The 15,078-nt window shown below is 39.2% G+C and overlaps 1 protein-coding gene across 1 annotated transcript in view; it reads left to right on the forward strand.

Annotated features, from left to right (window-relative positions):
• cntnap2b (contactin associated protein 2b) overlaps positions 1-15,078 on the forward strand; it is a 47,133-nt gene that overhangs the window by 9,918 nt on the left and 22,137 nt on the right. Inside the window, exons 2-12 of the mRNA XM_029524435.1 lie at positions 998-1,108; positions 2,721-2,914; positions 3,654-3,801; positions 5,526-5,729; positions 5,869-6,053; positions 8,790-8,933; positions 10,650-10,911; positions 11,050-11,199; positions 11,834-11,996; positions 12,076-12,182; positions 12,262-12,381. Of these exons, the coding sequence (XP_029380295.1) occupies positions 998-1,108; positions 2,721-2,914; positions 3,654-3,801; positions 5,526-5,729; positions 5,869-6,053; positions 8,790-8,933; positions 10,650-10,911; positions 11,050-11,199; positions 11,834-11,996; positions 12,076-12,182; positions 12,262-12,381 (1,788 nt within the window). The remainder of the gene's footprint in view (positions 1-997; positions 1,109-2,720; positions 2,915-3,653; positions 3,802-5,525; positions 5,730-5,868; positions 6,054-8,789; positions 8,934-10,649; positions 10,912-11,049; positions 11,200-11,833; positions 11,997-12,075; positions 12,183-12,261; positions 12,382-15,078) is intronic.

Here is a 15,078-nt window from a genome sequence, read left to right on the forward strand (position 1 = left end):
GCGAGGTACACCCTTGACGGCTTGTCAGTCCATTGCAGGGTCAACATACAGAGACAGACAAAGAGGAACAACCACTCACACCCACACTAAAACTTAAGGGCTATTTAAAGTCACCAGTTGTGGGAGGAAAGCAGAGTAACCGGAAAAAACCCACAAAACCCACGAAAAAGCCCAGACACCCCAACTGGCAACCTTTTTGTTGTGGGGCAGCAGTGCTAAGCACTATGTCGCCGTGCTGCCAAACTTGAGGGTATTTACATCCAAATCAGATGATTTATAACATTTACTACTTGGTTGCAAATCCATTGCAGTCAATGACAACCTAAAGTTTCAAGCCCATAGATATCAGCAGACACTTTGTTTTGTTCCTGGTGTTGCTCTGCCAGACCTCAATACTGCAGCTGTCTTACGTTCCAGCTTGTTCCTGGGATTTTTTTCCCCTTCAGTTTTTTATTCGGGAAGTGAAATTGTATGCTCAGATAGATGCAGGTCAGGTGATTGACCTGGCCATTACAAAACATTCTGCTTCTTTTACTAAAAAACTCTTTGGTTGCTTTTCTTTCTTGTTTGTGCTACCTCTTAGATGGGTTTGTTTTGTTTTTTTAGCCTAATGATAGCATTCTTCCCTGATAGTAGTAGCTCTTCTGACTCTTCTGAGAGTTGAGTTCAGCAGATTCAGAAAACACAAATGCCACACTTGAAATTAACTTAGACCTTTATTCTGCTTCTTGTAAATTAATTAATGAGGCAATAGTCCAATTACTTTTGGTCAGTAAAAGATGGAGGGCATGTATATAATGTGTTGTAACTCCTGCACTGTTCACCTGTTTTTGATGAAATTAAAGTCAGTGTCCAAATATTTATGGAGCTGACTGTAGGTTACGTGCTAGCAGCAGTGGATCACTACCAAATGTATTCAATGTTTTTGGAATATTTTTTGAATTGAAGACTGCTGGCTTCACTGTTCATGATAAGCTGACCTCCCTCTCTTGTTCAGGAAAATGCGAGGATAGCTTGGCCACTCCTCTTCCTTTCAGTTCCTTGACCAGCTCGTCAGTGTTTACCAGGGGACATGGAGCTGGTTACGCCAAACTCAACAGAAAACAAGGTAGGCATGTCTTGGCATGGATGTTCTGATGATCATTTATCACTGCATGTAATAGTTTAGGAGTTCTCTACCTGTTCTGGGGCAGCTTTTATTAATTTATTCATCACTAAATTGGATCTTATCCACTCACAGAGTACTAACCAGTTCTATCAGATTGACTCAGACAAACAGCTCTTTTAATGTCTCATTAATATAATTAATGAGACAAACTGTAATAATGTCAAGGCTCCTTATACCAATAGACCCAATGATGATAATTATGATGAGAAAAAGATCATCTTTTAATCTTGTTTAATAATCAGTCAAATGCAGCAAACCACAACATAAAAACACCAGTGTAGTTTCACAACAGCATGTTTTCGACTTTGTCCTTCGACGATATTGAGAAGAAGAAAGATGTCAAACCAGTTTCTTAGTTTAAGATCGAAGCCTAAGTGCAGCCTACCTCCCGGATGACACACTGGCAAGCCTCTGATATGACTCATAGGGTTGTCTCTACGGCAGCAGCTATACCACATCATGGTTGTCATGGTTACAAAACAGTTAACAGAAGGAAAGAACCTACCCTTGTTGCCATGGTTGCCATAATAAAAGTTTGGCTTGGTTGGGGTTAGGGTTAGGTTTAGTCCTCATAGGGTATAGGAAAGCTTTGAATTTGGGTTAAATTGGGCTTAAATAAATGCCTCTGCAATATTAGGCAAACTTTTTTTTATGGTACATTATTGTTACATTAAGAACATTCATTTATTCATCTTCTACTGCTTTGGGGTCGCGGGGGGTGCTGGAGCCAATCCCAGCTCACACTGGGGCAGAGCGGGGTACAGCCTGGAAAGGTTGCCTGCCCATCACAGGGCACATTAAGAACAACCTGGTTAAATTTGTGGAATGGTATGAGATAAAGAGATAACGTAAACCCTCATTTTCTCACAGTGATTGAACACCACTCTTCTGTTTATATTCCTGTGTTTTATTAATCCATTCATCCCAATTTAGGCATCTTTATGTGTCTGGAAAAGTTCTTTACAAGTATGTATTATTACCCCATCCTCCATATGAAACTGTGTTGCTACAGACACTATGTCACCACACTTTTAACTTTGCTCCTGTCATCATTACTTCAAGTTTTTGCCATTTGTTAAGTAGAGAAAACACATTTTAAAGGTGTGATCAGTTTTGAAACAATTATCTACAGATTTGTATGGCAATGATTGTGTTCTTCTGGATGACTCCTGAGTTTATCTGAAATATTTAGCATTGCATAATTAAATAATATATCGCTGTGGAGCTCAGGTTGTCAGATGAGGATTTCCATTAGTTTTAGTCATGAAAAATGAAACAGCTCTTTGTTGTTTCTACATAGCACTGAAGCACCTTTCTGCTGTTTTTACAATGGCTGCTGCCCAAATACTCCAGCTCTTTTCAAGCAGTCTGAACCTTCAATAGATAAAGATTTTTTGACTAGAGTTATCAACTGATTACATTCTCAACTTCCTATAATGACATCACCCACAGATATGAAGTCCCTTAAATAAAGTGTAAACAAAGCTAAACCCAGGACTCCATGGCCATTTTTCTGTTCTTCCTTTTTACTCTCTCAAATCTCTTACCAAAGGTGCTGGAGGCTGGTCACCCCTGGATACGGATCATTACCAGTGGTTACAGATAGACCTGGGTTCTCGAAAGCAGGTGGTTTCCATAGCAACTCAGGGTCGCTACAGTAGCATGGATTGGACCAGCAAGTATCGACTTCTTTACAGTGACACACAGAAAAACTGGAGGCCTTATCTACAGGATGGAAACATCTGGGTGAGGAAGAATCTCATGTTATCATCAAATCTGAATTTCTTTAGTAAGTGGACATCAGATACTGGAATCAGTAAATCAAAGTAGTGGCAGTTTCTGTGTTGGGGATAAATGAACTTTTGCCCAACAACCATGAAATGTTTTGTGATTGTTGTTACACAGCAAACAGTATTTACAGGATGTCATATATAGTTTATATAGCGGAACAAATGTTGCCACAGTAACTGTAACATTGCAACGTCAGGATGTAATAATCATAATAGCACTATACTACAATGCTAACCCGTTTTTATATGCACTAGTTTTGTTCCGTGGTATCAAACAAGATATTTTTATTATATTTACTGGATATTTATGAAAATGAAAACAGACACAACCTCATACAGTGAAGTGATATAGGATCAGTAGGAAATAAGTTAAATAAATGTGTCCATTTCATTTTTGCAAAGTTGTATAACCAGATGACCAGATCAATGCACAATGATCCTAAAAATAAAAAAAGTAAAATAGTTAAGAGTGATAGTAGAATTTTTTTTTTTTTTTTTCCCTAATTTTGCTTTATGTTGCCTGAAAGAGCAAGGGCCAAATGTCTGACTCAGTTAGGCCATCAGTGTCCTCTCATCCCCAACTATCGAGTCAAATGAGCAAAAAATATAATTTAAGAAATTAAATTCTACACCTTTTTTTACTGTTATTTTTAAGCGGTATTGAACTGATCCCGCAGCCTGTTTCTGCCTCTCAGACATTTGAGGGGAATATGAACAGTGAGACAGTGGTTCGCCATGAGCTGCAGCATGCCATCCTGGCTCGCTACATCCGCTTCATCCCACTAGCCTGGAGCAGGGAAGGACGCATTGGAGTACGCCTGGAGCTCTACGGCTGCCCATACTGTGAGTACAAGAGGTCAAAGTGAACATAAAAAATGCTTGACAGATTAGATAAAGATAAAAAAAAATCTCCAAAAGCATTCCACTCTTCCCAAGAAGATAATTCATATTAACTTCTTGAGAGTAATGAAATAGTTTTCTTTTACGTTGTGACATTGTCAATATAGCAGACCTGTAGCTGATGTGGAGGAAACGAAAAATCAAACTGTAGACAAAAAACATTGTTGTGATAGACTACTCACGATGTGTGTTATGAATCTATCCTGAATGACCAACTGGACGCCTTCATTGCAGCTCTGTAGCTCCGCTACTTTTTTTATTTCCTGTTTCCTGGTAAGAGTAACTTTAGACATGTACTTGTCGTTACATTCCACCACTGGTGCTGGTATTTCACAGTAAAAACATTACAAACATGTTGATGATCAAAAAGCTGAGCAGGACCATACCTGAAGCTACACTGTGGTAAGGACATGTTTGGAGAGATACTGAGAGGTTGATTAGAGATAAGCACAGGTACACAGAAATGTTGCTGTTCTTTTGCTCAAATGCCTTTTATATATTTAAATATTCCATTATACATAGCAGTCAACTGGGAAAACAAATAAATTCCATAAAATAGATACATATTTCACATTTCTTTAAACAAATCAAATCAAATCAGATTTATTTGTATAGCGCCAAATCATAACAAAGTTACATCAAGGCACTTTACATATAGAGCAGGTCTAGACCAAACTCTTTATAAAATGATTTAAAGAGACCCAACAGATCCCCGATGAGCAAGCACTTGGTGACAGTGGCAAAGAAAAACTTCCTTTAAGAGGCAGAAACCTCAGGCAGAACCAGGCTCAGGGGGGGCAGCTATCTGCCTCAACTGGTTGGTTGAGAGTGGGAGAGAGAGAAAGAGAGAGAGAGGCATTGGGTGGGGGGGGGAAAGGCAGGAACATGTTGCTGCATGAAGTTCATGGAGTTGAGCTGTAGTACAGAATTCATGAAATATGGGACCAGCAGGTGTTGCAGGAACATGGGATGGCGATGAGTCACCACCTGCAGGATGAGGACAGGGAGAGAGAGAAGAGGAACTGGGAGAGACAGAGACTTTGGCAGAACATGGTTAGTAAATGCAGTATAAATGCTTAGAACTGGGTGAAACTGTGTTTTTTAAGAAGGATGGTTCTTATCAGAGCATGCAAGGGGGGAGGAAAGGAGAGCGAGCGAGTGAGAGGGAGAAAGAAAGAGGGAGAGGGGGAGAGAGGGTGACATGTATAAGTTATCCTGTAAGACTCCCATAAGAGTCATCGCAACCCACACACAGAGAGGAGCCACTGCAAAGGTACACAAATAAGGTGCCAGAGAAGTGAGGGACAAAAAAAAGTAAATTCAATTCCACACAAGTATGGAGATTCAATTACATGTACACACACCAATGCCCATGTGTGAGTGTTGGGTAAATATTGCTTTCGCTTCACAGGGGTGTGTGATTAACCTGTTTTCCCATCAAAGATTGTAGCTGCCATTAGTTTAGTTTATTTTGTTATATTTCATTACACAGACCAAAGAGCAAAACTAAATCAACCCCAGACATGACACTGGGATGTCATGCTCAATGTCCTTGTCTACTGAACAAAGAAATTACCTGAACCTAGTGTTACCTCAGGTCTGGGTCTGGAACCCAGATCTATCCTGTTGACAGAAGACATAATTTCTTTTTGTTTTCCATCCTCCAGGGGCAGATGTGATCAGTTTTGATGGGCAAAGCGTCATCTCCTACCGCTTCAGGAATAAGAAAATGAAATTTGTGAAGGACATAATTTCTCTGAAGTTTAGGACCACAGCTAGAGATGGAGTCCTACTCCATGGAGAGGGACAACAGGGCGACTACATTTCCCTCGAGCTCCGCAGGGCAAGACTGCAGCTCAGCATCAATTTAGGTAAGCTCCTGTAAAATCTGCGTGGGGTCAAGAACAGCAGAAACAGTCTTTCTTGTTCTAATTACACTTTCAATAGAGAAGACATGAGATCACCCGTACAGTCTGCTCCTCACTGTATGATTCACTGGCTTCTTTCCAGGCACTAACCAGTATGGCTCCATCCAGGGTCACACTTCTGTGACCAGTGGCAGCTTACTGGACGATGACCACTGGCACTCAGTCCTCATAGAGCGTTACCGCAGGAACATCAACTTCACTCTGGACCACCACACTCAGGAGTTCAAGACTAATGGAGAGTTTGACCATCTGGACCTGGACTATGAGGTAAACACTGTTTCAGGACTTTAACTATTTCAGTCTCCTGATTAAAAGGTTGGTTAAAGTTAAAGGTTTATAGAGTCTAAATGTATGTCTCTATGCGGTCTTTGATTGTAAATCAGGCCTGAGTTCTATATTAGTACAGTTAAAGTATCAAAGTGCTCAGTCCAAAGACAAAAGCTCACAACCTTGATTCATAAACTTAGCCTGAAAACCGGTACTGATTTCCAGAAGAATGTCTAAATATTTGGTCTCAATCTCTATTTTCAAGTCTTCTTCATTGCAAAGTGAAGAACCATGTTTCCAGACTCTGAAGTCTGTTTAAAGATTTACATACACATGAATATTCAGAGGCAGCATGGCGGCATACATAGTGATTAGCACTTGTGTCCCACAACAAGAAGGTTGCGATTTCGGTTTCACCCTGGGGCCTTTCTGTGCTGAGTTTGCATGTTCTTTCCGTGGCCATGTGGGTTTCCTCCTGGTACTCCAGTTTCCTCCCACTGTCAATAGAAATGCATGTTTAGGTTATTTGGTGACTCTAAATTGTCTGTAGGTATTATTATATTGTTATTATTAAATTGTGCATCTTTGGTCACGTTTCTGTTTTCTTAAAGTTTATGTTGCACTTCTTGTTTTGTTCTGATGTATACTCCTTCTCATTTTAGACTCAACCGTCCTACTGTTGTGTGTTTCTTGCTCATATGATTGTTGACCCTGTCCTTAATGTGTTGTACCTATGTCTACTTTTCTTCATCCTCTTTTTTTAGTCTGTCTGCTCCCTGTCCTTCCTTCATGACAAGTGTCTCTGTCTTCTGTGTGTGGTTTGTCTCTGGTGTATTTATGACCAAGGACTCTTTCACACTAGGGGCCATTTCAGACTGGGTAGGGAGGAGAGGAATTTGACTGTTAAACCTTCAAATAGCTCCAATAGTGCAGTCAAGCAGGAAGTGCAGAAGGAGAATAGAGGAAGAAGTTCATTTTTTTTACCTACATCTTTGTCATGCTGATAAACAAAATCACAAAAAGTGTGGTGTTATATTATGAAACAGAAGAAAAAAATTTTGCTTTGCCTCAAAGACTGTTTTGATTTCCAGCCTCAAACTTTCTTAAATTCAATATATAACTACACTTTTCTAGTTAAATATCAGTCAGAGTGAACAAACCAGTTCTATTATTTTTATTTCCTGAAACTGGTGGAACACAACAAACATAGACTCACATAATTATATATGTTTATAGCCGAATAGTCATCAATGTATCCTTTGCCATGGTGACGTTTGATTAGTTGGAACTTTTGGGGAGAATGTTTGTAACTTCATAAATTTAACAATTTATTGCTATTATGCTGGAGTAAGTTACAGGAGGAGTGAAAACAGTGGACTTGTTCAACATCTTACAACACAGAGGTCAAGCTAGCTGAGCAAAAATGGATGTCACTTCTGGATGTTTTGCTTCAAAAGAAAAGCATCTGGGTTTAACTTAAACCAATGCATTTCAGAATAAAATAAAGCCGTGGCAATACTAAATTATTACTATATCCTCTTCTGTCAATATCCCAACTATAAATATTGTAAATAAAGCATTTCGAGTTTAATAATATGTTTTTGATTTGCCATTTTAATTAAACATGAATTAACTAGTTAAGGAGTAGTATTGGGTAGGGGTCAGTTTGGCATTGGGGCAGTGTCTTTGCTGAGTTTAATATTCTGAGTCCAAAGATAGTGGAGGTGGGCTCTGGCTCTGTAAAGTGAACCCATACTGAAGAACCTGCGTTCTATCTAATGACCCTTCGGGATTAAAAAAACAAAATGAAAAAAAAAAAAAAAAGTCAGACATTACTGATTCGTATGTGAAACTTCTAATGTGATTCATAAGCTCAGTTTCCTAATAAGTTTAAGGTCTCAGTCTCTAATTTCAAGTCTTCAATACAACATGAGAATCAGTTTTTAAGCATTGATAGACTACAAGAAGGTCATGTAACAGGGTGCGGATCATCATGAAAAACGTTACATCATGTTTAGAGTGTCTAAACAGGAATAAACCTCTTTTTCACTTAGTGTGTGTTATGTTTTTCCTGTGCACACTAAAAGCATCCTCTAACACTCATTTATTTTTCAAATATATACTCAACTGTCAGACCCTGACTTTGCAACATAAGGTTAATAATGTTATTAATAATAACATAATGTTACTAAGGGAAACACTGAGTGAAATCTGATCTGTTAAGTCCGCTCATCATGACTGCTGGCTTGAGTCCAGCTACTGCTGCTTTAGTGTGTGTGGAGGGAGGATGCAGACAGTCTGTCTGTGTGTGTGTTCATGTACCTCACTGCAGCTTTCTCCATAACGCACATCGTCCCAGGCAGACAACTGACTAATGTCAGTCACTTCTAATATAGGAGGAGGGGACTGGTATATTATTATATTATATTTAGATTTGTGATCTTGGTTTTAAATATGAACAAAACATACAAATTTAACCTATGAACACCAAGATGGCTGACACAGAGTCATTCTTCATTAATTAATTAATGAAGAATTAATTAATAATAATTAATAATAATTAATTAATATTATTTTGTTGGATGCTTTTCATTTGAAATATCACTTGGACTGGTATATGATTCACCATGTAAAGTGTACAGATAATGAATGTACCCATACTACTAACACGGAAAAAAGGAAGAATTTCTGATGAGTGTTTTGCTCTTTGGTCTGTGTTGTTCACTCTGTCTTTAGATCAGTTTTGGAGGTCTGGCTGTGTCAGCGAAGCTAAGCTCAGGAGGCAGAGAGAACTTTGTGGGCTGCATGGAGGGAATCACTTACAATGGTGACAACATCACTAACCTGGTCCGCAGGAAGAAGGTGGACACGTCCAGCTTTGTAAGGCAGCTCCCTGATAGTGTGTGTGCTTGTGTGGATGTCTAATGGAGATATCATTAATGTTGCTTCTACGTATCATTTGTTTGTGTCATTTTGGTCAAAACCTCTGGAAAAAGTATTCAACAACAGGTTAGACAAATTCATAGATAAACATTATTCTCTGACAGTCATTACGGATTCAGATCAAACAGTTCAGTATCATTGGCATTAATGGAATCAATTGAGGAAATCACTGACGCAATAAATCATAAATGGTATGCAATTGGAATATTTTTCGACCTCAAGAAAGCATTTGACGGAATCAATCATGACATTAATCAATAAACTGGAACAATATGAGATCAGGGGGATAGTTTTGCACTGGGTGAAAAGTTATTTAAGGGACGGAAGACAAGGCTTGTGGTGTCCCCCAGGGGTCAGTACTGGGTACAAAACAGTTCATTCTTTATATTAATGGCATCTGTAAAGTCTCAAATGTATTAAAATTAATTTTATTTGCAGACTATACTAATAATTTTTGTTCATAGGGGAATTTACAGGAATTTTTGGGGATGATCACTGCAGAAATGTGTCAAGTAAAGAACTGCGTTTATAGAAACTAATGACCTTTAAATCTTACAAAATGTAGGAATTGTAAAATAAATACTCAAGCACTAGTACAGGTAGATGGTGTTGACATTATGAGGGTCCACAAAAATTAATTTCTAGGTGTAATTTTGGATGAAAAAATAACATGGAAGTCTCATACAAAACAAACTGTCAAGGAGCATATCAGTATTAAGGCAAAAAACTTTCTGGACCACAAATCACTCCACATTCTTTAGAATTCACTGATATTACCATATTTAAATTAGTATACAGAGATTTCGGGCAACACTTATTAATGTGCATTACAAACACTTTCTATACTGCAAAAAGAGCCATAAGGATAATTCATAAAACTGGTTGCAGAGAACACACAAATCCTCTATTCTTATAATCAAAAACATTGAAGCTCACTGATCTTGTTCATTTTCAAACGGCACAAATCATGTACAGAGCAATAAACAACCTACTCCCAGCAAATATTCAAAAACTGTTTTTTTCAATAGAAGGGGGATATAATTTGAGGAGGGAACTAAATTTAAAACATCTTTGTGCTCAAACAACTTAAAAAAGGTTTTGTATTTCTATATGTGGAGTGAAACTGTGGAACAGATTGACGGGGGGAGCTAAGGCAATGCCCAAGCATGAAAAAGTTCAAACAGCGATACAAGCACATGGTATTCACAAGGTATAGGGAAGAAGAAGGTTGTGATGAACACTAGGGTTCTCACATATTGTTTATTTACTGTTGGCACAGGAAAATATGTTGAGTTATTTTTGCTCATGATTATGTGATTAAAAAAAACAAAAACAACCAACCAAACAAAAAAAAACAAAACAAAACAAAAAGACAGGATACATAGAAGGTAAATTGATTAATTACTAAGAGGAGAGGGGGTAGGATTCAGTAAGCAAATGCTTCTTCCTACTCCTTTTCGAACATGTTAAGTTAATATTGTTTCAATTGTTTCAACTGTTTTCATTGGTTCTTTTTTTGTTTTGTGGTTTTATATTACTGTTACACGTTCGAAATAAAGCCTTCATTCAGTCATTCATTCACTCAAATGAAATTGACAGTGGGGGACTCCAGTTTTTAATCCCTTTATTGCTCTCTCTGTTTCCCCTCTGCAGCGTAACCTGACATTCTCCTGCACTGAGTCCAACTCCTTCTCTGTTTTTTTCAATTCCACATCCTTCCTGCGGCTCCCGGGTCAGAGTGATAGTGACACTCTTTCAGTAAGCCTGTCTTTCAGGACGTGGAACCCTAATGGGCTGCTGATGTTTACAACTCTGGCTGATGGCTGGGTGGAGGTGGGGCTGACGGAAGGCAAGGTCAACCTCTATGTGAATGTAACACAGAAGAAGAACATAAGATACATTGACATCTCATCAGGTGAGCTCATTGGAGACGTTCAATTAGTGTAATCAGTTGTCCCTTTTAGCTGCTTTGCTATCTTAGTCCCTGCCTCAGTCAGTGTTGTCAAATGTATCCAGTTCAGTGTTAAAACTAAAGTGTGTTTTTTTTTCTCAGGCTCAGGTCTGAATGATGGCCAGTGGCACAGTGTCCATCTGAATGCACTGGAGTACTATGCAATGTTGACAGTCGATGGCGATGAAGCATCTACAGTCAGAACAGTCATGCCCATCCAAGTCCAGACTGGAGGAACCTACTATTTTGGAGGTGACTAAAAAGATAATTTATCATCTGATTTATGTTTCATGTTTTGACATATTTGGATTTTCTTGTAGGGAAGCACAAAAACAAAAATACCTGTTTCGTTGAGTCCAATCAGACAGTTTTATGTCAGCATCATGTCATTAGGTGATACCCAAACCTCACAGAATTTTTAATCCTTTTCACATGGCTATGATATCCAGAGATTTCCATAAGCATGTCTTACTAGATTACTTACTATCACTTTGTGTTCATTTCATCATCTGAGCCCCTTGACTTATTCAATAGATGTACTTCATAGTTTGTCTTGATAAATCATATCTTGATAATCAGATGAGGTGCAGGTTGAAACATCTTGGGATGTTGATAGTAACATGGTAGGTATCTTGAGGATATTTTGTAGGTAAATCATTTATTATTTCTGCACCTGGATTGTATTCCTGTGAAGAGGCAGTAATACTGAGACCTGCATTGTTCTGTTGTGGAAACTTAACTGAATACATTAAGGATCTTTTTAGTGTCTGGTGTCACCACATTTTGAAATACTAGGGCTTCAATCAGCCTAGATTTGAGGGAGCATGATGCTGCAGAAACAAACTGTTTTATTATTATCTTGACCGTTGACTTTTATACTTGTCAGGATACTTCATGCACACTAACACCCGATCAGCTCAGCGCTCCTTCCAGGGGTGCATGCAGATGATCCACATAGATGACCATCTGGTCGACCTCTGGGCTGTGGAGCAAGGCCAAATTGGAGCATTTGAAAATGTCAGCTTGGACATGTGTGCCATCATAGACAGGTAAACCTGCCACTCCAGTGTATAGATTAGTAATCATAGCACTTAAATTAGCATCTGATGTTCATCTGTGTTCTGCTAGGTGTGTTCCCAATCACTGTGAGCATGGAGGTCGCTGCTCTCAGACATGGGAGACTTTCAGCTGTAACTGCAGTGGCACCGGATACAGAGGGGCCACCTGCCATACCTGTAAGTTCATTTACCCCCCCACACACACATATGTTCATGCTGTTTGTCATTTCTGAGCTGGGTTCTGCTTCCTCTGCAGCGATGTTCCAGCAATCTTGTGAGGAGTATAAGCACCAGGGGAAAAGCTCAGGGAACTACTGGATTGACCCAGATGGCAGCGGGTTGATAGCCCCTTTCAGTGTTAACTGTGATATGACAGGTGAGATGTGTCTATGAGAAGTTGGGAGGCTGGATGGCTCATCTGTTTAATTCTCTCAACTTGATATAGGGAAAACTGGAAAAAAAAATAAAAGAAACCTCAGTGCTTGCTGCAGAATGTGGCAATGACATGGTCTCTGCCAGCATTAATTTAGCCAATAAAATAGAACAGAATAGAATATTATGCCTTGGATCCAGCTGTTAATCTGATTGGATCAGATCTTGAAAATTAGCTGGTCAAAAGGGAAAGAAGGATTCTGAAATCTGATTAGATCATATAATCCAATCCTAGTTTTAATCTGGATCAAACCTTCAGTTTGTGTTGTTCAAAACATTTCTGTTGGATCTGGATTATCCTGATCCCAACAGGAGGTAGGATTTCAATGTGGATTTCAGGAAGAAAATGTAGCAGCAATGTAACTTTAAAATTGGTCAAATAATCAATTTGTATCATTTTGTGTAGATACTTTTATTTATATTTTGCACTTGATACAGTGATGAAGTAGATAAAGTAGACATAGGCTACCAATTATGCCCTTCAGTGTAGTATAGTAAAGTAAAAAAAAAAAAAAAATAAAAGTGATCTTGTCCCCATGAAATAAACCCCCAAACAGAGTTGAATTACAGTGAATTCATCACTGTATATATATATTGAAAAAAAAAATCGTCAGAGATGAACCTGTCAAAAGTAATTTTTTACAATTGCACCCCTTACTACATGTCCAGTCAGTCCTTCATCCTGACAGAACACCAGAGGTTGGTCTGGTTCTTTAGCAGGCTCAGGTACATCATATGTGCATCGTGAACAGACCCAGGCCGCTTCACAACGCAGTTTGTGATAATGAGGTCAGCATCGCCCACAAGTTGCGCCTCCCTTTTCAGTTGATGTACTACCAATCCCTCTCATGAGGTGCTTGGATATGCACGAGTGCAGTCAATATCTCCAATAGTATTGGGTATAATCCCCAACAGAAAAAGCTTGTGCTTAGTCTGGGCAATCTGGTCATCCTTTGGAAGTGAAACAGACTGCTTGATCAGGCTGGCCAATGCAACTGGCACAGCTTTCACTACATCACTCACAGTTGATTTGTCCACTCCAATATTGTCACCAACAACTTGGTAGAAAGTCCCAGATGCATAGAAGCGCAGAGCAATGAGGACCTGTTCTACCACAGACAGACTGTGACTCCGTTGAAGTTTTGGCCTGACAAGGTTTGCAATGAACTTAATATCAGCATTCCCAAAGCGAAAGCGAGCGTACAGTTCTTCAGTGGTGTTTTGTACACATACACCCTTTGACGGTATCCTCTGCCACCAAAATGGTGGTAGAGATGGACAATACCTGTTATGCCAGTGCCTTTCTGTACGTCCTCTGAGAAAGGCTTTATGAGATGAGATGGCTGCCAATAACCCGCACAGTCATCAGCTGACGTGCTTTGGCTTGTGATCAATTAAGTCAATCATGCCCAAGGCTTATAAATTACTATGCTCGCTGCAACAGATGAGGTCGAACCATGGGCTCAAAAGGACCTAATTTCACTGCTGCAGAAACCCATGCACTACTGGAGGGAATAAATTGCCATTATGCTTCAATAGTAGGAAATTCTGTTGTGGGTGGAATGGTGACGAACAAAAGGAAGAAAGACATTTGGGTTGAAATCACCCAGAATCTGAATTCAATGGGGTCTGGGAAGAAGAGGAGCTTGGAGCAGGTGAAATTTAGGTGGAAGAATCTGCGGGCCAGAGGACTGAAGCAACACACACCCAAACCACGCAACAAACCCTTTAAGAAAAGTGAATACACAGACGTGGTTCTGGACATTATTGGAGGTGAGAACTCTACAGCTCTGCATGGGATTCAAGGTGTTGTTGGGGATGGTGAGCCTACGATTGTTCCTCCTAATGCAGAGGAAACATTTAATCTGGATCTCAGCCTTATGACTGAAGAACAACCTGGATCCTCACTGGTAGAGCCACCAATCACAGGAGCTCAGAAGAGAGGCATGAAGCGTCCTTTGCCAAATAATAATGCCTATTAATTACTTTTTAAACGAGAACCTGAAAGAGTAGAAGCACAGATACTCCTGAAAGAGGAACAAATCAAGCTGGCCAAACTGCAGCAAACCAGAGCAAAACTTCAGATCCGCCTCCTAGAAGCAGGGCTTGAAGATGCTGGTTTCTCCTACTCGGATGAAGAACCCTGAACATTCTTTATTTTGTTAACTATTGGACATATAGCCTTTTTTGTTCATTTAAGACTTTTTCAAAATATCCACAATGTATTTGTTTATGTATATTTGTTATTTGTTGTGGTTCAGATGAGTGATCATAAAAGAAATAACACTTCCAGTGACCCCAGGTTGTTGTTTACATTGCTGGTCGCCCACTTTGTGATATGTTGTCACATTTAGAGCACTGGTTGTCCGGATTTGGTAATCTTGAAAATTATGTATCTAGATCAGGGTGATCCAATCCAATGTTGCTTTGAAAAACCAGCATAAAAGTAAGACGGATTACCGAATCTGGATCATTTTGATGCATAACGCATCATGACAATAGAAAATAAAAATATATATACTTAAAGAATTAAGTTGCACCTCTGAATCTTCACATTTTTTACATTTGGTGCGATGTACACTAACAGAAATGTTATTGCACATTAGGTATTCATGGCTACAGGTACTTATAGATCTTATTG

This window comes from Echeneis naucrates, chromosome 17 (genome assembly GCF_900963305.1).
Source record: "Echeneis naucrates chromosome 17, fEcheNa1.1, whole genome shotgun sequence".
In the NCBI taxonomy this organism is placed as follows: Eukaryota; Metazoa; Chordata; class Actinopteri; order Carangiformes; family Echeneidae; genus Echeneis; species Echeneis naucrates.